The following is a 25,678-nucleotide window of genomic DNA, read 5'->3' as shown; positions in this document are numbered from 1 at the left end:
AAGAATAATCCATGTTAGTCAGTACTTGATCACCACTGCCCTCGCGGTTACATATTCACTTAAATACTCTGGCTCCTTCCTCGCTCTGGAAGAGTATGGTGCAGTCTCATGGTTGATCTCACTCTCCTGTGACCTGCTGCTCATCTCAGGCACTGTTACTGAAACTTCATCCTCAGTATGAGTGTGTCCTGTTCTCACGTCAGTATTGTCTTTAGTCTTGTTGTCCTATTCTGTGTTTCAAAGTTAACATCGTGAGTGTCCGATGGTTGAATTCTCCGCCATATTGGGCGTTAGAGAGCTTTCAACAGAGCGCGCTAGCTGTGTGTGTAGATGCAAGCTATAGGCCTATTTTGTGTGTGAGCGGGTGTGAATGAGTACGGACCACACGTGGTCTGTGTGGCTGATTGTTGTCTTGTAATGGGGAATAAAATGAGTAAGACTGCCTTGAAAGGGGATAGAATACATGGGAAAGTATTCACAGGGCAGCACTTAGTATGTAGATCCAAGAAGAAAGGAAGTTAAATTTCGCACAAAACAGATGTGCCTGACGTCACTGTGTGTGTGCGCCCCAGAGGAGTGTGAAAGTATGTGTGTGAAGCAATCTCCAACTGGGGGCAGCCAGTTACACTGTGATGAAAAGTGATACATAGACTAGTGGACTAGATTATAGTAGGAAAGATGATTGAATTATAGTAGAGGAAAACAGAATGCTAAAGAGGGGTCTTGAATAAGTGAGCCTAAAAAATCTAAAGGTATTTGGACATTGAAGACTGCACTTAAAGAGGTCTGGACATCCATCCAGAAATTTTTTAACTTGGGACAATCCCAAAAAACATGAAAATGGTTAGCCTCAGTCGAGCCGCATTGTCTCCAACATTGCATAAGGACCCCTTTGTATCTCTCCTGGTATGGTGTCTTGAAATACCTAATGATATTTTTCCAGCCATGTTCCTTCCAGCTCATAGAGCTGGATGTTGTCCACTGACAGTGTCAAATATTTTCCCATTCACCCCTAGAAATAACAATCCCTGATTCCCTTACCCATTTATCTTTAGTGTAAAGAGTATTATCCTCGTTGGCACTAGAGAGAGCTTTGTATAGTTTGGAGATGGATTTAGTAGGAATCGTGGTTGTGGCATTTTTCAGAATAAGGAAAAAATGCGACTCAACATCACTAAGGTCAGACAGTTTGCATTCATGATCAATATATGATCTCAGCTGTAGATACCTATGAAAATCGTATTTTGTCAAATGATGGTTATCCCGCAGGGCCTCAAATCTGAGCACAGTATTTCTATGAGTAAGAGAAAGGAAGGTCGTAAGGCCGTGGGATATCCATACTTTAAAATTAGAGTCGTGTCTATTTGGGATAAAATCTGAATCAAAGATAGATTTTAAGGTCTTATATATGGGACTGATGCCCTTTCTGGAGCGTAAAAGTGAGATTAAGTTGGCACAACTACTTTTGGTGGCAAGTAAAAAAACAATTACTAGAAGATGGTTAAGCCCAGTCCAACCTACATTAGAGGACTGGTTTGGGATCATTCTAGAGATATATAGGATGGAAAAATTGACATATTTGCTAAGAAACCAAAAGGCCAAATTCTACGAAATTTGGAACAACTGGATACAATTTATTACCCCCACCAGAGTTGACTTCACTTGATTCTCACTGTTACCTGTTTTGTTTATTTACTTACTTGTTAACCATTATAGCAGCATAGACCTCCCCCCAATTTGTGTTTATAGTTCTATGTGTTTTAAGTATCTCCCTTTGGAGAGCAAGTGAACAACTCTCATAGGAATGGCTAAAGGAGGGTAATATGCACTTGCTGCTTATTGTTGTTCATCATTTGTTCTCCTAAACTAAATCTAAAAACCTGGAATGGACTCTGCTCATATGTTATTTGGACACTGCTATGCAGATGCTTTATGTTAACCTATTTCTACCTGTCCAATCCAAATAAAGATATAATTAAAAAAAAGAATAAGTGAGCCTAATAGATTGTTGAGTTTCTTGTTTCAGGTGTGTGGAGGAAGGTTTTAACAATGGCATACACCTGGTCACATGAGAAGAAACTCATTATGTGATAAGACAACAGGGTTATGTTGTGTGTTGTGTGGCTGATGGATGAATGTTTTGAGATTAATCTGGCTGATACATTTTCTTTTGGTGCAAAGTTGAACCTGCCATTTAGGTTTGGTATGATTTACCCTCCTGAGATGAAGAGCATGACCTGACTAGGCCTTTCTAAATTTTTACTTTCATAGTGCACTGAAAGTTTTGTTTGATAATATCTCTGTCATTTAAGCAGATCTGCATTTGAATGAAAAAGCGCTATACAACATGTTGTTGGGAAACGGTCGCAAGTGAGCTTCTCCAAATTAAATTGGCTCTGGAGAAAGTCACTTATTTGGGACAATCAGAAAGCGAGTCCCCAGTCTAAAAGGATTCAGCGAGGTAATCCAGTCTAAATTCTTCTTTTTCCTTTTTGAAATGGCGTCATATTGCTGGCAGTGAGAGACTTTATGTTTAATTCCCCTGCTGTGGTCAATGAGGGAAAAACAGCGGGGAAAAAACGGAGTTGCAAAGGTGAAGTTGATATTAACACACAAGTTTTGTTTCTAGGCAGTTCTGCGGATGCAGGCTCTGGGCGGAGCCAGGAGTTCAACAGATTTAACATGATAATTAAACTAATTTAATTTCCCAACACAGGGTGGCAGGGCTGGAGCAATGATACTGGAGAGGAGAATTTCTGATGTTTTCTGAGAGATGATGTTACTAATCTTTTCTTTTAATTTCCTAGCTCAGGGGAATTGACACATCGGAGTGTGTCAAAAGGGGGAAAGTGTTTTAACTTAAAACAATGGTTTCTAGTGGTTAATGGTTTCTTATTTTTACGACTATTTTGGTAAAACTTATGCATAAATCATTATTTTCATGTTTAAGTGTTAATGATTGAAATAAACTGAATAGCGTTTAGAAGATAAAATGCCTGTGTTCATGAGAAGCTGAGTATCACACTGGAGAGGAAACCGTGGGACGGCAGGCTGAATGAATGAAACACATGCTTTTTGTGAAAAGGAGGGAAAAGGTTAGAACTGAAAATGGTTAATTTGTTTTTGATTTCTTTTACTAAAATAAGTGGTTATAATCGTTTTCATACACACACTGCAAATGTGCTCATAATGAGTTGGCACTCAGTCTTTTGAAGGTCATAAGCTTCGTTTGGTGTGACTGTCTGGACTGATATATTGTAGGAAATGACTTAGAGTGCAGAGGGGTAAATGCAAACATGCTTACACACATAGATTATGATTAGAATAAGTCTGTCGGTCAGAGAGTCCCGAACATGATTTTCTAAACCAGGGGTCCCCAATCCCAGTCCACGAGGGCCGGTGTCCCTGCAGGTTTTAGATGTGTCCTTCATCCATCACAGCTGATTTAAATGGTTAAATTACCTCATCAACATGTCTTGAAGTTCTCCAGAGGCCTGGTAATGAACGAATCATTGAATTCAGGTGTGTTGACCCAGGGTGAGATCTAAAACCTGCAGGGACACCGGCCCTCGTGGACTGGGATTGGGGACCCCTGTTCTAAACCAACTTTGAAGCACTAGAAGAACAATGGATAACATTAGATTTATCAAGGCTAGGCAGAGAGGTGTTTTGGTTTTCTGTCTCCTACAGAGAAAGGAGTAGACACCAGATGAGGTCACGGAGATGTGAGGATCCTTCGCAGCAGAGACAGACACAGGGACTTCCAAGACCGCAATTGGGGTCAGGGGTCATGCCGTTTGGGCTCCTGCTAGTCACCTCGAGAGGATGGATCCCATAAGCACAGCAATAACCACAAAGGTGTTGGTGGAAATCCAGGAACATCAGACCAAGGAGGTTCGAGAGGCTCTTGGTAAAAAGGGGGGACAAAGCTGTGACCCCAGAACAGACAGATCTTTTGAAAATAGGGGCAGAATAATCCCCTGATCTGTGCAACGACTGAAGGGTGGTCTAACCCCTGAGGTCAAAGAAAGAAGAGGAGCAGAGAATCACCCGACTGGAAGACACTGGTAGCTGCAGCAATAAAATAAAGGTTAAAAGCTCCTCGAACAGAGGTTCTAGTCAGAGTACATTTGAAAGACTTAAGGTAGCACCATGATGAGGGTGGGGAATACTGGAGCACCAAAATAAAGTTGTGGGAGAACTGGAGAGTGTCATCTGTAACTACTGTTGTTGTTGTAAATATAGTTTTTCTTGCACCAGAATTGTCCAAACACAGCGGTCATCCCACACAGGGTCCACCCGTTAAAGGGGGACAGAGGGCCTCAGGGGCAAGAAGAAATAGACCTCGCAATGCTGCATTGTAAGATGTAAGTGATCTCTTTAAAAAGCGACCAAAGCGGGAATTGTGAGATTATTATATTATCTCATGCCACATTATACCTCTAATTAAAGATTTTGAAATCATTATGTAGTTTTAGTTTGCATTATACCCTTGACTTAGAAGAAGGTGATTACTATTAGATTTATTAAACTGATTTGGATTACATTAGACTGCTGATTTATTGTGAATGAATTACATTGTTTTATGATGCATTATACTGCTGATTTATAAGAGAATCAGAGAATCAGAGAGTCATGGCCTTATTTGTCTGATTAGAAAGAACAGAACATACTGCACAGGAAGCCGAGGTCATAGCTTAGGTTCACTGAGAGAGAGAAAGAATGTGGATGTTTAGGTTTTATGACTGTGGAGGGAGGTTGAAGCTATAAGAATGTGAGAAATGCTCAGACACTTTGAGATCTGCTGTGACCCTCTTCATGCACATCTTCCATCCGGATGGTTAATGCTCAGAAGTGTTTGTATGGAATAATAAGAACTGTATGGAATAAAATGATTGTTGATTGAGCATTTATACACCGATTGTTGTCCTTCCTTCAGCCCAAAGATCAAAGAATTGGGAGATTTAACACATTACATCAGTGTTGGGTGTAACGCGTTACTGTATTTAAATTACTTTTCCACTGAAAAAGTAGAGTAACTAATTACTGTTCATTTTTAGGTATTTTAATTACAGTTACTTACAATGTACTTGCGTTACATTGTAAAATAATTAAACTCGCTGAATATCATTATTTAATTTCATTAATTTATCTTCTAAACGTGAAAGTAAACTCTGCCGCTTTAACATCGCTGTAGTGCAGCTGCACATCATTTCGCGCCAGTTTGCTGCATAGTCGTATTCTACAGCGGAAGATGTCGGACTCGGCTGAAGCGAGTGGCTGTTTTATGACATGGACATATTCCCGTCTCTTCACTTTTCTGAAACAAGCAGACAAGAACATTACAGTAATATGTAAGCTATGTCCTGGGGAGAAAAAACTATCGGCTGCTGTTAATAGCGCGAGTAATCTACTAAAGCGTCTGACACAGAGCATAGACGAACACTTCTGAGTGATTCTTGTTCATCATCCATGGATAACACCGGGGCAACTCCTGCTAAGCAGCAAAACAGCACAGAAAGGGTCTGAAGGTGAGCTTAAAAAATGACTGCAGGCTACATAGCTGGACTGGCCATCGGGCATACCGGGCATTTGCCCGGTGGGCCGATGGTGATTTTTCGTTTTTATGGGCCGATGGGGGTTTGTTTTTGAACTTGTTTTATCTTATTTATAAGGTTATTAGAGTTTCCAACCGTCCCGTAAAAAACGGAATCGTCTGGTATACAGAGAAAATATTACGCGTTTCATATTGAGCTGAAAAGGAACACAGTTTGTCCCGTATTTCAGCTACAATGAAAAAGACACAAAGCTGCAGTTATTCTGTGTCTTTGCTGCACAGCTGCCTCTTCTCCTCTCCCCTCTCTCTCCTGTTTCTACTTCAATCATGAAACTGATCAGCTGATCGGCTTTTCTCTCTTGTTTGTTTATCGCTCTGAATCTTACAATAAACGTTTTCATCTGATGTAAAATGTATAGAAATCCATTATTGTACATAGTATTTTTTTTAGCTCCCATCATAATTTCTTCAGAAGTAGCTAAGTACTGTTTATGATGCCAGTATTTTCCCACATTTTCTAGATACTGTACCAGTACTGTGTGTAAAATGCCATCAAAAAGTCAATTAAGTTTTTCTTTCTCATCTGTCTTTCTGTCTCCTTTCACTTTTTAAAGGTTGCCATGTTAGAAAAAATATTTTGCCCTGCCATGCTGTGTATTGATGTTGTAAATTAATTGTTTATGAAAATATATCTAAATCTGTCATCAGTAATCAGTAATGATCATGTCTCACCTCTAGTCTTCTCTGTCTTAATTTCAGGTTTTCACCATGTGTTGTAGATAGTTCAGGTTAACTCGACCAAGCAGTCTACTTTCGGGTACTGTTTAGAATACCAGAATAGGGAGGATGGTGAAGGTTTAAGTTTATTAGACTGATACATATATACCAACAAGACAGTGTACATCACTGTGACAACAGGCTTTATGGTTTTTCCTATAATACCTGGTGGGCCGGTCTCTAGTCAAAATGCCCGGGCCGATTTTTTTGTCCCAGTCCAGCCCTGCCAGGCTACATTGTGGAACAGATGCTACCGCTGCGTACTGTAGAGTGTCCGTCTTTAAAAAAATGTATTTATTATTTAAAGAGTTTAATTTCTATTGTTTGTCCACTCAAGGTTTATATGGATTTTAAGAAGTATTTAGTTAAATATTTATGTAGTACTTAAGTTACTTTTCTGACACAGTAATTAGATAAGTATTTTAAATACAATATTGACTAAGTAATTAGTAATAGTAATTAATTACTTTTTTAAAGTAACTTACCCAACACTGCATTACATAAGGAAAGTCACTGACTACAGTATTTTGGAATAAATACATGGGATGATCCATGATGTGGGACAAATTATGGCAATAGTAGTGGTTTAATGATTTAGAATAAACCTGCACATGACACTTGTCTCTGTGGTGCTGCATACTTTATTACTCTTACGATCTACAGTTGTTGCAATTGTGAAGTTTGATTTAACTTACAGATGTGCCTTCCAGGATACAGGCTCCAAGCAGAGCTGGGAGTTAAACAAGCTTAACATTTAACCACTGGCTAATGTTTATTTTTTTTTGAGATGGGTTACAGGCCTGGAGTAGAACTACTCCAAGGGAAAAGCCTTGGGGAATTTCTCGGAGAGAATGTGCAACTTTCTTGTGCATGTCTACTTGTGTGGATTTGACACATGGCAAGGGCCATGTGGCAAAAGAGGAGTTTTCAAGTTTTAAATTGTAGGTACCATGAGAAGGAGTGACTGAAGGAGATCGTCCACAAGATGGAAGCTGAGACCAGGAGAGAGGCCTCAAGAGGATCAGTGAGGAGCAGAGATCACCTTCAGCACAGTAGACATCCCACAGAGAGCCGTGCCACTGGGCTTCCTAGAAATCATCGAGAGGAGAGTTTGAACAGCACAATCCCAAATAAAGTGAAAGAGATTCGACGTTGACCTTGAGGAAGACAACTACTGTCAGGGCTCTGTGTGCGGGCAGGCGGGGCGGAGGATCCAAGTGCAGGACTCAAACACAGAATTGTAACTTAAAACCTCAGCTTTATTGCTGGCATGAAAACGAAACATAAACTGAGCAATGGTACTGAATACTGAAGCACTGACACGGAAACACACAGGCATAATCTGATGGTACGACGAGACACTGGGTTGAGGAAAACACAGGGCTTAAATACACAGGGTAGTAATGAGGGAATGGGCAACAGAAGGGAGACACAGCTGGGAGAGATCAGGGCTGACGAGACAGGGGAACCAAGCTGCACACACTAACATAAGACAAAGACTTTCACAATAAAACAGGAAACATGAATTACTGAACAAGCACGCAGACTAAACACTGAGAGACAGAAAATAACACATGGAACTCAAACAATACATGAAACCACAATTCCTAAAACACGAACAGAAACATGAAACTCTAAATCATCATCATCATCATCATCATCAACACAAGCACTACAAGAGAATAAGAAAACAATCCATAATACAAAATTAAACCAAAATATAAGAAACTCAAAATGCTGGGTCAACACTGACCCAGAACCGTGATAACTACAGTGTATGACTTGCTCTGCCCTAAAACTTCAGCAAGGTTGGAACAGAAGCTGAGTGAGGAAGGGAGCGTGCCAGGCTCCACGAGGGATAGCGCAGAACGTTAATTATGTTGGACATTTGGAAAGAGCTAAAAGTGATTTTTAACTATTCAAACTCTACATACCTTGCACACATCTGTTCTCTTCCTCATATCCTTATCAGGGTCCCAGGGCATTGGGAGCTATCTCAGCTGCCTCACTGTGAGAGGCAGAGTAAACTTTGAATAGGTCACCAGTTTGTTGTAGGGCTGAGACTTGTTGGAAATAATATAATGTAATCTGTCAATCTGAGTGAGTAGCAGTCTTACTTACAGTATCCTATCTCAGGATACTGCAATCAGTTTTTGGCAAAGTGACTTTTATATATCCTTTATTTATCCAAGTAAAACATTTCTTTGACATCAAAGATGTCTTTCTGGGGAATGTGGATGCCTGAACCAGTCGTTTCCTGGCCCTCTTCTTCCACGGGTAGTCTTCTACCTCCCAGTCTTACATATTCTGGCTCTTCCTGCCCCCCAGCTCCCTCAGACAGCAGACATGGATGTTAAAATCACCAAGGATTAAAAAACTGTCAAATTTTAGAACAACACATCTGAAAAGTCTTTGATAAAATTCTTATTACTTATTACTTACTTATTACTTGGGAAGACGATATATGAGGACACACAACAAAGGGGCAGCAGAGTTCTGGTGTAATTCAAACAGCTGGAGATCAAAACTAGAAAATGAATACTGCTGTAATGTTTGATGGCAATGAAATCGTGTGTTGAGTATGGTGGCTAAGCCTCCCCCCCACCAGAGGGCCGAGGGAGGCTGAAGAATGAGTAATTAGGAGGAACCAGTTCAAAAAAGCTACAGACTCACTGGGTTGAAGCCATGTTTCTGTCAGAAACAGAAAGTCCAGCTGTTATAACTTTAGGAAGTCATTTAATACCAGCGTCTTCTTTGCTAAAGATCTTACATTTAGTAGAGCCATTTGAAGGGCGTAGAGCCTAACATCTGAAGCACCGGCTTGGTTAAGCGTGCGGAGATTTCTGTGGTTCACACCGCATCCACGGGTCCCAGGCCACTTAGGGAAATAGAATGCTGTATCATCGGAGCTTCGGGGAGAGGTTAGCGTCCTTGGAGTTTGCTTCTCCGGATGAGGAACACATGGATGTTTTTTTGTTTGTTTACCATTTTTCTTTTTTTTTTTACCACATTGTTTTACACCTGCACATCATTACTATTTATTTATTTTTATAATGTGACAAACAATCTATATGTGAGACGCTCCATGACTGAGACACTGAGTTTCACTAAATCCCTCAGGAGAGCTCACTCACACACACACACACACACACACTCACTCCCCTTTTTTCCCTCAATTTCAGCCATGCACTACTCTTTTCTGCTCTTGACGCACACGTTCACAATTACACTTTTCAAACCAAATTTTTCTTTAAACACAAACTCACAACATAGTAGAATTTAGGGATGAATATTTAACCAATTTACTCCCTCGGACTCAAACCTTTTTAGTAGAATTCAGGGGTCCAACCCTCACTTTTAGAGAAACCAGCTCTCTTGCACACAAGTTGTTACATAAGTTATTTGCAACCGATTGCAGATAACTTTTTTTCAATCAAAGAACTTACTACATTTGTCCTCATTTACAGATATCCAGCCAGTAATTGTACAATTTGAGACAAAATAAATGGAGCAGCGATCAATGGGGAGCTGTAGGGAGGGGGAGCTCTTCTGTCCCACAGGGGCCAAGGTTCAGCAAGCATACACCCAGGCGTGCACACAGACACACACACACATGAACAGAGGCTGGGTGCATTCCTTGAACAACTTTGTTAGCAGAGGACACACTGGAACATTCTTCTACTATTTTAAAATGATCAGTGGGAAGTTAAAACGTGAGTATTCATTCTTTTTTAACCTTTAACCAGTTCATATCAACAAGAAATTTCATGTACTTAAAGCAAATGTCAAAGGCAGGAAGTATGCTTGTTTTCAGACTCTGTCCCTGAGAGTTTATGGAGTTTTACAAATACATAGAAGTTTGGTCTCTTTTGTTTCTTTCTCAGCATGACCCAAGGTAAAGGGCACACCACCAGCAGAGCTAATAATGCTGCTGCTGCTGTCAGGACAATTATAATAATCTTCCAGTCTTATTCAAATCTGCTTCTGATGAACTTGATTTTTCTATGAAGCACTTTGTGATGTGTTTGGAAAATATTAAAGATTTATTACACTGACATGAGTGAAGAGTGTCGCAGTGTAACTCTGTTCTCATTTTAGGTGATGTATCATTAAATCATCTGATTTCAGAGATTCTTTTAAACAAGAGGTATTAAAACAGATCAGCAGGTAGAGAAAACACGAGTGTTTCTTCTTTTTTAATCTTTGTACATTTTTTAAATCTATTTAAAAAGTTTGATCTCTACAGTAGGAACTACTCGGGTGAAGTATGTAAGAGGATTTTTTGGTGCTCCACCATCACAAAGTTTCTAGATGATTTATCTGAATCAACAACATCCACCATCACATTATTATCTTTCCATCTTTCCTTCACCTCATGATGTTTTTTCAAAGTCACAGAGAAACATTCTTGGCTGAAGTTAAGGAAGGGAAGCCTATGGACTATTTTAATCTACAGATTGTCTTATGTCCTGGTCTGTTAATGACTTCTTTACAATTACTTTCTATCATGCTGTAAGTTTAAACAGTTTAGTTTGTTCCTGTCATTCAACAGAACAGGATCAAGAAAGGGGAAATCAGATTCTGCTGTCAAAGGAATTATATTATTTAAATAGTAAATACTGAGAGCAGAGTGGACTCGAGTGGAGGAGTAGTTCCTGAAATCAGTAAGATCTCAGTCTGAATGTCAATGCAGATTAAAGTATGTTTGGCTTGGCACACAGTCCTAAAACAATGGAGAAATAAACACAACAGGCACACAGAGATTGGACACACAGACTTTAACAGAGTGCCTGTGTACACAACTAATGAAATTGTTTCTTACTATCTTTGTCCTCTAATCTTGAATTAAGAAGCAATAATAAACAAAAAGAAATAATAGAAAAAACAGTGACTAATACACAAAGATACAGTCTACTGGGAACCTTCAACCAATTATGTTTCTTCTTTGATCAGTCAGACATAAACAAAGTTTCGATCCGAATCTTTATTTGCTGTTCAAAACTCTACACGCAGCATCTTTCTTTATCTGCTGTGAAGACACAGCAGCATTACAGCGAGGAGATAAATGATGAGATGAAAATATTTTTTATTGTTTGAATCTTTCATTCAAAATCAGATAAAACATTCAAAAGTGTTCACATTGTTCAGTTTAATCAGTAAAAATAAAACCTAAAATAAAAAAACTGAACAGTTTATTGTAAAGCTTTATTTAAAAATAAAATACAATAAAAAAATAAAAGGTTCATCAACTTCCTGACAGCACATAGCATAGTGAACATTAGCAGAACATTTTATAATGACATAAATAGAAGATATAACACAAAATATAGAGTATTGTTATAAATCCTTCTATTACATTAAAAAAGGTAAAAGCCAAAATGGCATCTGACACATAAATAGAGACTTATATATACAAGTAAAAGATAAACAGAAACATTTGGACATCAAGTATTTTTAAAAAAGCCCATCAGAAGTCAGAAAAGCAGCTGGTGAGAGAACGATGGTGCAGTGGTTTGCCTTTCTGTGTAGAGTTTGCATGTTCTCCATGTCTGTCAGTACTCCAGCTACATCCCACAGTCCAAACACATGCAGTGAGGTTAACTGGTGATTCTAAATTGCCCAAAGCTGTGAGTGTGAGTGTTCCAGTCTCCTGCATTCCTGAATTGGATAAGTGGGAAAAAAGGAAAGCATGGATGATATAAACAGACATCACTGACTCAACAACTTGTTAATAGTTCCACACAAAGTTCCCACTCAACACTCAACATTGAATCTTTGGTGTTCAGGGCGGTGCAGTCATCAGTCAGATGAAGCTGGTGGATGTAACTTTGAATGAAGCAGCAGGAGGAGAGAAGTCCACAGAAGCAGTGACCACACCAGAAGCATCATTGACACTGACATGAAGGATTACTGCAGTAATCTCAATTCCAGATTATTAGGAACATCGTTTAAGACAACTATTGGAGACAGAGCAGCTTGTTTACTAATTGGAAGGTTGATGATTCGATTCCTGGCTGCTCCAGTCTTCATCCTTGGGAAAGATACTGAACCCTGAGTTGCTCCTTATGCGTTCATCAGTGTGTGAATGTTAAATAGAAAACACTTTGAGATATAAGAAAGTGTTTTCATGAATGTGAATGGGGGAATGAGACCTGCTGTATAAAGTACTTTGAGTGCTCAAGTAGAGTAGAAAGGGGCTCTATACGAACCATTTACACAGTAAGCAGATGTCAAAGGCAGGAAGTATGCTTGTTTTCAGACTCTGTCCCTGAGAGTTTATGGAGTTTTACAAATGCATAGAAGTTTGGTCTCTTTTGTTTCTTTCTCAGCATGACCCAAGGTAAAGGGCACACCACCAGCAGAGCTAATAATGCTGCTGCTGCTGTCAGGACAATTATAATAATCTTCCAGTCCTTTCTCTCTTCTTGTGGTGGTGAAGTTGATCTCTGATCAGCAGCTGCTGTAAAAGACATGAAAATATTTACTTGTGCAGAAATAGAATGAAACCATCAGGATGTTTGACATGAACAACACATCATGTTTTTCAGTCATAAATCACAAACATGGCAAATAAAAGTTGAACAGAGCAGTAAATATAAAATTGATCATTCAGTTTTGACTTGTTAAAACTTACCAGTGACGTTGAGTCTACAGCTCGCAGAGCTGAAGCCATAATCTGTGTTTACTTTACACTTGTATTGACCCGAGTCCTCAGTCCTGAGTCTGCACAGCTGGAGTCTGATTCGTCCTTCTCTGAGGGCGTCTTTGTCACCCTGAACTCGTCCTGAAAACTTTTTATCCTGAGACTCTGACACTTCAACACCATTATGGACACGATACAGGACTGAGAGTTTATCATCAGTTATCAGTTCACAGTAGATGTTTAGATATGTGGAGGATCTGCCTGTTTCTACTGTGAACGTCCACTCCAGTGTGATGTTGTGGTTCTCCTCTGCCTGACAGGAGGTCTGAGTCACATTCACTACAAATGATCCTGTTGAGGAGACAGAGAGAGAGAGAGAGGAGCAGACACTCTGAGAACTGGAACAAACCTGTTGTTGTGGTTTTAATTTGGAGTTTATAAAGTAAAGCTGTAAACTAACCAAAGACACAGGAGCCGAGGCTGAGGAGGATCCTGCAGATCATCTTCTCCCTGTGAGAGGAGACAGATGAACACATGAGGTCAAAGTTCAGTTACAACAGCAACAAAAGACAGGCAGGATGAGAAAAATAAAATTGAAAATAAAAACTATATGCAAATTATAACAAAGATCTGAAATGAAACTCAGTCATAAACGCGATGGAAAGTCTCCCCTGCAGCCACCATCTGTGTTTGACAACAGCAGTCTAATGTGATTTATGGTCCTGCAAGTGTGTCCGTCTACATGTGCGTCCCTGTGCCGTCTGTAAAAGTCTGGTCACCATTTTTTTTAAATAATTTGTTTTTTAAAAAGTCCTGTTTTAGGCAACTTTAATAATTTAGCCTACACTCCTGTTAGACCAGGGTTCTTGATCTCTAGGCCTCGATGTCACGGTGTGCTACATACATATATACACACACACACACATATGTATATATATATATATCTATATATATATATATAGATATATATATATACACACATACATATATATATATGTAGATAGATAGATAGATAGACAGATAGATATCCAGTGATTATGAATGCCAATTCTGAGAGTAATGGGCAGTTCTGCTCTATCTGATGCTTTAGACTGGGTGTTAGAGGCTACACCCAGTGACTTGGGGACATGCTGCTTTTAAAATCCACAGGTATTAAACAAATACTTGCTTCAGCCATTGTTTTACAGCCATTTTTCTTATATTCTGTAATTTAAAAGGTTGCCATTTTGTTTTTGTTTTATTTGATACATCAACAATGAAACAAACCAACTTTTGGTTTTTAGGTCAAGTGAAAAAATCTTACTCTATAGGGAGTCAGTGAAGGCAACCCTGGCCTGCTTTCGACCACTGCTTCCAGGTAAGTTAGGCTGTAATTGGGGTACAATAACATAAAACATTTTTTTTTACATATAACACTAAACAAAAATGTAAGTAAACATCATCTACTTACTTCAGTTGTATGTCTTCTCACAGAGGCTTCAAATAAAGGTTTGTGCTCCTCATTAAATAACAAAATAAGAATTTAAGATCAACTTTCACTAATTTTTGTCCTAATAGGAAAGTTGAGCCTGAGCCCCCTGAATAAAACTTTCCCCTTCCCTCTGTCCCTAAGTCCATGTTTGGTCTCCCTTTCTCTCTCTGGTTACATGACACACTTTCCCCTTCAATATGACTTCTAACTCCCCACCCTCTAACTCCGCCTGTTGAGGGGAGGAGAAAAGTCACCAGTCCACATACATTCATGCTGCTGTGTCTTTCAGTGCAAATGTCCTCCAACATGGAGCCTGGAAGCTTTAAACAACCCTTAAAGGAATGTCAATGCAAAATGGGATCACATAGAATAACTGATTCAGCACAAATGTGGTTAATGTTTCATACCAAACTGAAAATGCATTAAATACGACGGCGACCATGAAAAAAGCACAAAAGAAAACTCATTTGGCGATGCTTTCTTCTGAAAGACTTCACCACATAATGCGGAGATGTCTCATGTTTAAGGTCATTTAAGGTTACTCTTTGCTCGCCATGTCACCTTAACCAAAGCAGAAGGTTAAGTGACGCATGCATTGGATTACCGAATGGGTGACACATTAAGGATCAGCACATGAAAACAGTCAGCGGCTAAATAGAATAATAAAAATTTTCTGTGCAACCACAAGTCAGTCTGATCTCAGGCTTTAAAAAGGCCGGATTAGGTTTTGTAGCTCCTGTTAGAAAGTGACAGTCCACTTTCACAACAGCCAATTACAGTGGATCATCACAGAAACTTTACTGCAGATTAGTTTACTTGCACAAGTGTGGAAAGCACATCTGGATCCATTGCCTGCAGATGTTTCAGTGAAAGAAACTGAACAAACAGTACAGAGTCTGATGTAAATGACCTCTAAATAGAGTGAACAACTGTACAGATTTCACAGATTCAGTGAATAAATATCTATGTTTAAACTAAGGAATTATAGAATAAGAAGAAACACTGACAGCTTGAATGTGTTGCATCAAAGAATCTGAAACCTGCTTTTACTTTGTCACAGATTGAGTCATGCATGGAGGTCCCAGTGAGCCAAAGCTTAATAATCCAGTGTAATTGATGGCAAAAAATACTGCCTTACTCTCTAAAAATAAAACACTTCCGTCAAACAAAGTATGACACAGTTAAATTTCAGGGATATCAATCTGTCCAGTTAGGAAGTGTAAACCACTGTGGATTGGTTTCTTTGGGGAAACCTGACAACAGGTGAACAAAAGAGAAAACGAGTCAAACCCCACAAATGGAATGGTTCTGGAGGTGGTGGCTACAGACTATTACTATCCCAGTAGTTTTACTATGAGTGGAATAAAATGTCAGCGAGTTTAAGACGTGTTTGATCTACAGCGCAAGAACAACCTACAGACCAGATGAAACTCTCATGTGTCTCAAACAGAAGTGAAACAGTTTGGCTTGTTTTGTTATGTAGTTTCAAACAGATGTTGGTTTTACTGTGTTATGTGAGAAGATTGTCAGACAGCTGTTTCCAGAGACTGTCAGAGAAATAAATTCATGATCATAGTTTGATCTGATGGGTTGCACAAAGAAGGAAGTGTTAGCTTTGTCAAGAGCACATAAGTCTGATTGGTCGAAACTAGTAGGCACTTCCGTGTTTTTATCAAGTCTGTGTAAACACTAGTCATGTAGCATGTACACTTTCTCCTCCTCTTGTTCTCTGCTCTGTTTTTGTTATGATGTTGTCTCGTTGCTCTGGCTGTGCAGACACGTGCAGGCTGCAGCGAGCGAGCGAGAGAGAGAGAGAGAGAGAGAGAGGGAGGGGGGGGGACCATGTGCAGCTATCTTACAGCAGCAAATTAAAACAATCTGCACTGCGGTGGCTGCGTGAAAGGAACTGCCTACTGTGAAAACACCTCTAATTTACACAAACACACAAAAACAAGCAGCACAAGAAACTAGATATCTGGAGACTGCAGTGGTTATTGATTAGTGTCACTGATTATAGTTGTTACTTTACCAGACTGGTTACCTGTAAAGTATTTTCAGACATTAAAGTGATATATTTGAAATGTGTTGCATGTATTTTTTTATTGGAGCAGAAAAAAAACCTTAAACCTGAACTATGAAACAAAGTGAAGAATATAATAACTATGGATGAGTGGCGAACTGTTAATCATCCAGTTTCCATTGGAATAGAGCAGGGATTGGACCAGTTTGAATGTAAGCTAGCAGGAACCGAGTGCATTGTTGCGGTCAGCTTTTTTGGCCTTTGGAGCAGCGGTGCTTCATCAGGACAAGCGAGGTAACTAGTGCTTGCCTTGTCAAAACTATGATTAAATACAATTTAAAACGTAACAAAGTATATCTGAAGCTGGTTTTACGATCAAGCAGAGGTAGCATGTTTGCTGTCTGCTCCACTCCAGCAGTGGCCTCACAGGACACCGCAAACATGATTTACTGAATGTTACGACCCGTCTAGGGCCAGGCAATAACATGAGTGAGGCACTCGCTTCCCCCCCAAGACCCAAGCAGCCACAGGAAACAAATCCGTTCGTTATAGTGATTTATTTACAAAGTGATAAATAAAAGAGGAACAACAAAACGGGAGTGTCAACACTTCAGGGTGAGCCAAGGCCAAAATAATAAACAAAACAAATCTACACAAATCCCGCACCCCTGACCTTACCAAAACAAAGGCAAAAATAAAGACAGAGTCTGACCTCCTTAACTAATTCAAAACAGGAGAAAAAACGGGTGATCAAAAGAAACGGCAGCTCACCCCTACCCACTCCACTTCCAACACTTTCAAGCCGCACTGCAGCCAGCGGCTGCCACAGTTACGCTGCTGGGTAATGAGGAGAGACGCGAGGACCTCTCAAGCCATAGCACTCCAGCCTCCTTTTAATGGGCGGGTCCTCCAGCTGGAACCAGTCGCGTCGGGCCGGTGTATCCACGCACCAATCGGAGCAGAGCCCTGGCACAGCTGAATTAACATAAACAGATATTACCTGCCCAGAACAAACACATGAAAATACAAGTTCGTGACATGAATATGATGCTGGACATACAACCGTGTCACCCTATTAGAGCACTTCGCTCTCACACTACAGGCTTACTTGTTGTTCCTAGAGTATTTAAAAGTAGAATGGGAGGGAGAGCCTTCAGTTTTCAGGCCCCTCTTCTGTGGAACCAGCTTCCAGTTTGGATTCAGTTAAACCAGAAAACAGATTATTTCTATTTGTAAGTAATGTTTAATCTGTATCATTCTGAGTAATTTCTTTCACACGTTGAAAGATAATTTCAGGGTTTTGTTTGGAGCAGTAAATGTTGCAGTCAAATAGTCCAAAATATAACATTTTCTGTCTTCAAATCACTGTTTAATCACCTTGATGGAGATTACAACAGCTAATAATGAGACGGTAGCTGTTGTTAACAGTACAAACTGTGGAATGGTGTTGTCTCTGTTTTGAAGGTGTTTTGAGGATTTTTTTTAATTTAAGTTTCGTGGATTGTGGTTGGCAGGGTAACATGGGCTGTACACATTCGGAGTGGATAGGAAGTCTTTGAGGGCCATATACATCAGGTTGGTCAGATCAGTGTTAGCATATAATTCAACAGCAGACAGAACTCTTTTGAAGTTTGCTTGGGAGGATTTGAGGTTTTTTTTGTTTGTTTTGTTTTTGAGTGACATTCCAGTCCACACTCCACACCAGTTGGTGGCGGAAAAAAATGAGGAAACATGACAACCGTTTGGTCTGAACAGACAGAACACATGTACGTTTATTTTACTGTAATTGCTTTGGAAAACACTATCTAACACGATTAAGGTGGTGGTTGAGGTTAGGCATAAGGTTAGGTTTAGGCCTGGAATGCACAGCTGGAACGTATGTTAGCACCGGGAGCATCATTCTTTTGGATTCCATCCACAACCCGGCGCATATCATAGGAAAGCGAAAGGTTGCCTTTTGCGTTCCTGAGGAACTCATCAGGACGTGACAAATCGTAGGTATATTACGCGGGCAGAGTGAGAAAGGGCTGTCAGTTTCCTTTCCACCTGGACGCTGACCTTTGCTGCTGAATTCTCCACTCTCACCCTGGTACGGACTCCCTTCTTCTTACCACATGCCTGCCTCCCTGCTCTCAGTTGGACCGCCTCACAGATTGGAATACCTTAAACTCACCTGCAAAAAAAGTAAGCCGCTGCAAATTAATCCCCCCGAATATTCCCTGCAACACGTTTAAACTCTGCACTGATACCACACTCCTCTGTTTCAGCCTTTTTGACCGTCGCTCACTTCCTGTCCCCAGACTGCAGCCCATGTTTAGCTTCTAGCTCTGTCACAGTTTAAGCCTCACCCCGCTGCCAGCCCAAACTCAGGAGTAATCCTCTGCTCTCTTCACGTATTAATCATCATTCCCTTGTTCATAGTGAATCACCCATATTAAATTCATAGTGTATGTTACTTTCCCTCCAAGGACCTGCATTGTTCACAATTGTATTGTATTTCTTGTGTTCCCTTGTACATAGCCTTGCCCCGTTCATTAGTCTCATGTAAATGTTAATTCACCATTTTATATAATCACTTTTTCACGTTCACAAGCACTGTACAAAATCCTACGTTCTTTATTGAAGGATATTTCACGTAGCTCCTTGTGTCTGAGTTTTATCTGTTCCGTGGGTCCACTGTGCCTCTGACGGCCTGTGCCGTGACAGTCAGACAGCATGTGAGACGCATACAAGCTTCCACTGAGCACTTTGTTCATTTACCTGCTGATTGCTAATTACAGTGATAAACTTCACTGAAGCAAAAAGAAAACCTCAAATTCATGGACTAGTTGCAACAATGCATGATGTCATCAACCAATTCAAAGTGAACTAGAGCTGCTGTTTAGAGAGAGAGACTGATTCTTTCGCTGATGTCATAAAGGGTCACATCTCGCAAGCAACTTCATTTGTATAAATATGAAAAATAAAAACAAAAAAGAAATAAAAATATAAATGTGAAATTGAACAAAGATATAACGAAAAGGGATCCTGGGTGTTTTACAGACGACATTCAAGAAGAATCTCTTCAAAAATGTGATTCTTTAATTATTTATAGGAAGCTTCTGAGTGCCGAAATGATTGCTGCGTGTGTGTGCGCAGTAAATTTGATGTTGACATATCATATCTACATTATATTATCAAAGTTAAACTGTTGTTTACAAGCTAATCTTAAAATTAGATAAATGAAGATTTCTGCTTTCATGTCTGTCAAACAATGCTGTACGATCTAGGGAACCACTGTGACTCAGCCGTGAGTAACAACTGAGGCTGTCATAGATACAGGACATAGGAGTCAACACAAATGACTGTAGAAAAGTCACTCAGCTCACTCATAAAAGTGCCCATGCAATTATATGGACACCATGGGCGTGGAAAACGTATGCCGGCGCCTTTATAGTCTCCCACAAAATCCGCTGGTGCAGTTTGAATGGGCTTCATGAAACATGTTTGCTCCGTCGCTTTGCTGGACTTTACTGTATGTTTGCCTCGCGGGGTTTACCTGTGCAGGTGAGTTTTATTTTAAAATCTGGAGTAAAAATTTTGATAAATAATTTTGAAGTATTTCATAGAAAATTTCTGGCTGTGACAATAAAACGATCACAACCTAACATAAACATGCACAAACTAAAGTGTCAAGAAGCATTTATGTACAGAGATATGCTCTATAAAACAATGCAATAATTTGCATTACAAATCATTCTGTGCAGTTCATTTTTATCGCCACACTTAGAGGACAGTGGTGAAGCCTAGAGCAACACATGTAAAACTTCACATCAACCTTTATGTAAACGTCAGAAAACAGCAATCAGGATCGTTAATTAAGCCGGATTTAGAGAGCACACATTCAAATGCGGGTTTATATTTTGTAATTTGAATAATACACTGGCATAAACGTGTGTGTGTGTGTGTGTGTGTGTGTGTGTGTGTGTGTGTGTGTGTACCTCTCTGCCTGTAGCTCTTCACTCTGATTGGTTGCTGTAAAAGTGAACAGTTATACTTTGTCCTTTGTATCCTCTCTGCTCTGTGTTATTTCCTATTTCAGACAAGAAAATCATCACAGCTAAGTCTGGACAGAAAGTCACTCTGACATGTCGAGCTCCAAACAATAACATCATAGTTGTGAAGTGGAGCAGAGCTGACTTGGAACCAGAATATGTCCTTTTGTACCGGGATGATCTGTTTGTTCCAGATGAGCAGCATCCATCTTTTAAGGACCGGGTGGATCTGCAGGACAGACAGATGAAGGATGGAGACGTGTCTTTGATTCTGAAGAATGTGACGATTAATGATACTGGAACATACGAGTGTCGTGTCTTCATGAGAGAAACACGCTCGTGGAAATCCATCAGCATCATCACCCTGAGTGTTGTTGATCCTCCAGGTGAGTGAGTAGAGTTGAGTGTGTGTGTGATCAGAGGTGAAGCTGCTTCCTGGTTGTTGATGTTTGTTTCTAAAGATGTTGTTGATGAGACTTTGTAGAAAGCAGCTGGTCTGAGTGATGTGATCAGAGTGCAGTAGATAATGTCTGACAGCAGTTTGAAGAGGAAATGGATTCTGTTCTGTTCTTCACTCATCACCTACCTGACAGCTGACACCTCACACCTGTTTCTCACCTGCAGGTCAGACAGGAGGACACACAGAGGATGGAGGGAAGGAGGATGGAGTCGGTAGAAGTCATCATGGTGGACTGGTAGTTTCTGGTTTGTTAGTTGCTATGATCATTATTGTGGTCACTGTTGTGATCTCTAAAAAACAGAAGAAAGATCCTCCTCCTCCTGATGAAGAAGCAAAGGAGATGATCTGAAACAAATTACCATGACAGGAGAGAGAGAGAGAGAGCACATTAAAACCAGTTAAAAATGGTTGACTATAAAAATGACATATAAGATAGATAGATGGACAGATGGATGTGGGTAACATCATGAAGACAACAAACAGAATATAAACCAGTGTGCTTACAGTGAACGTGTCAGGTCTGAGCTGCTGTGTGGACCAGTTAGAGAGCAGCAGCTGGATTCCAGTGGTTGGACTGGTGGACGACTTCAGTGAGGAGTAGATGACATTTGGCTCTGGTAGAAACTCTGCACACACAAACACACAGGATTTAAGGTACATGAGGACAGACTTTAGTTTTAAATTGCTTTCTGGAGGCGGGGCTGAGGATGGGCAGGAAGCTGAAGCAAAACTTCTGTGTTCTGGTGTGAGCCCTCTGACTGACTTGTTTGAGTGAAAGAGAATTCATTTTAGTTTATTATCAGAATCTGTTTGAGTTACATTTGATTGCCCCAGAATGATAAGAGCTCCACACCATCTGATAAGTTTTGGTTGAAGATTTATGTAAAGCAAACTGTCAGAGAAACTCTTGGTTCTGTGTCGGCTCCTCTTGATCTCAGTGCTGACTTTTATCCTGTGGATCACTGCAGACGTTTAGAGACATTGATAGAGACTCTCCGAGTTTTTAACTGGATTAAATTGCAAAGATGGAGGATTCTTTGTACGTGTTGATGAATCTTCATCCAGGAGCTACAAACTGAACTATGGTGTTCCACAGGGGTCAATTCTGGGACCAGCGCTTTTAACATTTACAGGCTGTAACTTTGTGATGTCATCAGGAGACACGGAATGAGTACACACAAGTACACTGATGATACACAACTTTAAGTTGCTGTGTCTCCTGATGACACAGAGCCAATCAGAGCTCCCTTGGATCTTAAATATTAAATCCTGGATGGCAGCAAACTTCCTCCAACTCAATCAGGACAAAACTGAGCTTTTATCAGCAGCTCTGAGGCTCATAGAGAAACTTCATAACAAACTTCAGACTCTTCCACTAAACCTGTGTGAGCAGGTTAAAAGCCTTCAGGTCTTATTTGATACAGAACTCACATTTGAAATTCACATTTAAATCTTGGATCAAAAACATACTAAAACTACATTTTCAGATTCAAGGACCTTCTCATCTTTCTGATTTACTTTTATGCTACGAGCGCTTCAGAGCCCTCAGGTCCTCAGACAGGAGACTGTTGACCATCTTTTATTTATCATGCTGCACGTTTCTTTTTAGTTTGTCATTTTAAGGTTCTGTGTGTCTGTTTATTTTATTTAACTTTTTATTTATTTACTATTTTATTTGCACCATTTGCTTATTCTCGTTTTATTATATTTAATCTATTCTTAGTATACTTGTTATGTTATTTATCATTTCATATTCATCTCCAGTGTTTCTATATGATGAGTGAGTGTGTGATGTCTGGGTGTGGGAGTGGGGATGGAGGGGAGATGAGAGGGTGTATTGAAGGTGATGTGTGTGTATTTTTCTCTGCTTTTAATGTGTACTGTGAGTGTTTTCCTTGCTGTATGAGAAGTGCTATAAATAAAATTTTCAGTTATATCTTAAGAGGCATTTATGCACCAAGCACATTGCAAAAAACACAAAAGTCACAAAAGACATATTTAAATTTGCCCTGAAACATATATACATGACAAACATGTTGTTTTGTGTAAAATTCATGGTAGATTCGAACCCAGGACCTTGTTGCTGTGAGGCACCAGTGCCATCACCCAGTGATGATAACAAGGCCTGGAACCAGCACGAGTTCCCTCAGTCCTACAGAGCAAATGTTTTACATTCAGCCTGATTTGTTTTTCTTCTCCTCCATCATCAGTGATCAGAGGTCTGCACTGTGGAGCAGGATTTAGTCTCATCCAGGTAACTTCAGGGTTAACCCTGGTTTTACTGCAAAACCAGGGTTTTGTCACTTTAGATCGTGTTCTTCATTCGCAGTTGGTTTTAGAAATTACCGTTTCTGAAGTTAAATGTCTTTTTAACATTTAACTTAAATGTTAAAAAGACAGTGGAAAAATTTGGCAAATTTTCAGTGGAAAATCTATGCTGTGACCAACTCCTGACGTAACTACACATGGAGTTGACACAGCCTGCTGCTGTGATTGGCCTGATCAGCACTGTTGACTCCTCCTGTGTATTTCTCGCTGCTTTTTCACCAGTTTTTGAATTTATCAGTAAGAGAATAAAGATCATTGCCTCAGTATAAAGAATAATAATCATAAGTAACCATTGTGAGGAAGTGATCTGATAGCACAGGGTCACTGTTGTGAGGTAATATGTGTTGGTTGTATACAACTGGTAAAATAAGCATTAAACATTTTACACATTTTCTAAGAAAATATATTTAAAAAGGTGGTTTTGACTTGGTAACAACTCAACCAACCCATAGATGCATTTTTTTCTGGACTGTTCAATGATTTTATGACTGTTGGATGAGAAACAGGACTTATTTCTATTTAAACTGTTCTGTACATATTCGTAGGCTCCAGCAGCTGAATGCTGTCCTCATCCTCAGAGCAATGAGGTGTGAGTAACTGAGAGTCAAGGCCGTCTGCACTCTGAGAGGATGATGACTGGACTATTACGTAGTTTGTCTGTGGGTACATTGATGCTGAAGCTCAGTGTGGGGCTCAGATGTTTCAGCACCAAGGACAGCGAGTGTCCCCTCCACTCCAGGGTCTGTCCGTCTGCCTGCAGTGAGCTCTGTTACCAGAAGGGGCATTGTACAAAGTTATTACAACCAGCCTGTGGGCCTCCACTGCTCGTGTTTTTTTTAGTGGAGTTGTAACACACAAAGAGCTGAAGTGTTAAAAACAATGAAAAGTGTGACTGCTGTCACTGTTTGTGCTTTTAATGCTTTATTTATTGGGATTTTAACTTTTCCTGTTCACTGTGAACTCTGGTATCGCTCCCTGCTCTAGCCCTTGTTTTCAGTCACATGACTGACTCACTACCCTGGTGGGTAAAACAGTAGACAATAGTGGACAGTCTTTCCACTTGTCTGTAGCCAAGACTGCTTGGATCTGTCCATGGAGGAAAAACAAAGATATGAATTTTGTATCACCATAATTTCATGAAGTCATAAAGTCAAAATGTCTTCAAATTAATTTATTCACAACTGAACATCATTAAGCAAAAGAACACAGACCTTAAAAGTGGTTGAAATGCATCTAAACTTTGATTGGCTGGTCTAAGTGTTTCACAAACTGCTGATCATATGGGATTTTCCCACACAGCCACCTCCAGAGTTCACAGAGAGTGAAAAAGAGGAAATATCCAGTGAGCAGCAGCTGATGTCAGAGGTAAGAGGAGAATTACCAGACTGTCGTGAACGCACATTTATTCAGCACACCGTTGGCCCCTTAGTACAAACTAAGCACCTTTGAGATGTGGTGAAACAGGAGAGTTACATCACGGAGCTGACAAATCTGCAGCAGCTGTGTGATAATGTCACGTCAACATGACCCAGAACATCAGAGGAATGTTTGCAGCACCTTGTTGTGATCTGCTGTGGTTGGTAAAAGCTGCTCAGAGACACAAATGTTGTTTGTATGTGAAGAACATCATGATTTAAAATCTGTGGGTCAGTGAAGAGAATCACTAATGAGCATGCGCAGTGGGCCACTGGAGGGCGCTCTAACTTCACTCACAAAGAAAAACCCTACACATTGTAGATGAAGGCAGTTTATTAATAGAGTAAAGGATCTCCATCATGTTACAAACCACATTTGTACCTGTTGAAGTAAGTGAAAGATATAAATTCATAATCTATGAATCCATGTGACAAATCATCCATAAATATTTGTATCTGTACACTGTTTACATTTTCACATCAGATCATCATAATCAACAGACCATCCATCGTGACAGGTAAAAGAAGCCGTCCTCAAAAAAGGAAAACTTCACCTGCTACTCTGGAGGAGTTGCCACCGCTGTTGGATACACTGCTGGAACACAGTAAAGCTGTGAGTTTGAATGGAGAAATATCACCCTAAATAAACTTTACATTCACCTACATTAACCCAGTTTCTGGCACGTTTACACAACGAAGGCACACAGTCCCTTGGCCTTACAGATCTACAGCTGCACTGTGTACAGTATCTAAATGCTGCAACAGTGACTGAATAGCAGGCAGAAGCAATTCAGCACAAGAACCCTGATTGGTTTTGATGGCGTGCAGGGAGAATCACAGCTTCAGAGATGCATGCTGTATTTGCACAAGATTGGAAACACCAGCCCAAAGTGTTGTTATCGTGTGTGCTACCCTGAAAACTCTGTGTCTGTTTGCACAAACAAGATGGGGAGTGGAGCAAGAAGAGGACGCA

General features: G+C 40.0%; 2 protein-coding genes across 8 annotated transcripts in view; one reads left to right on the top strand and one right to left on the bottom strand.

The window, feature by feature from the left end:
- LOC102076684 (uncharacterized) overlaps nucleotides 1–16,185 on the bottom strand; it is a 37,526-nt gene extending 21,341 nt beyond the window's left edge. Inside the window, exons 1-5 of one of the 7 annotated variants that reach the window (XR_002061381.2) lie at nucleotides 14,428–16,185; nucleotides 14,281–14,344; nucleotides 13,438–13,487; nucleotides 12,969–13,328; nucleotides 12,330–12,794 (exon numbers count right to left, since the gene is read on the bottom strand). Coding sequence is in view for 5 of the 7 variants with exons in the window: in XM_005463500.4 (XP_005463557.1) it covers nucleotides 12,565–12,791; nucleotides 12,969–13,328; nucleotides 13,438–13,513 (663 nt within the window). In the remaining 2 variants the exon portion in view is untranslated. Of the gene's footprint in view, nucleotides 1–11,949; nucleotides 11,993–12,100; nucleotides 12,795–12,968; nucleotides 13,329–13,437; nucleotides 13,835–14,280 lie in introns of those variants that run through there. The other 6 variants (XR_267775.4, XM_019357016.2, XM_019357017.2 and 3 more) reach the window with 6 other exon arrangements.
- Nucleotides 16,186–18,582: 2,397 nt separating this feature from the next.
- On the top strand, nucleotides 18,583–20,987 carry LOC112845996 (T-cell surface glycoprotein CD4-like). The gene is made up of 2 exons (XM_025905180.1): nucleotides 18,583–18,652; nucleotides 20,550–20,987. Exons 1-2 carry the CDS (start codon nucleotides 18,583–18,585, stop codon nucleotides 20,894–20,896), a joined length of 417 nt encoding a protein of 138 aa, XP_025760965.1. The 3' UTR covers nucleotides 20,897–20,987.
- The last annotated feature ends 4,691 nt before the right edge of the window (nucleotides 20,988–25,678 follow it).

This window comes from Oreochromis niloticus, linkage group LG3 (genome assembly GCF_001858045.2).
Source record: "Oreochromis niloticus isolate F11D_XX linkage group LG3, O_niloticus_UMD_NMBU, whole genome shotgun sequence".
NCBI classification, from domain to species: Eukaryota; Metazoa; Chordata; class Actinopteri; order Cichliformes; family Cichlidae; genus Oreochromis; species Oreochromis niloticus.
This window is presented reverse-complemented; position numbering and strand designations above follow the sequence as displayed.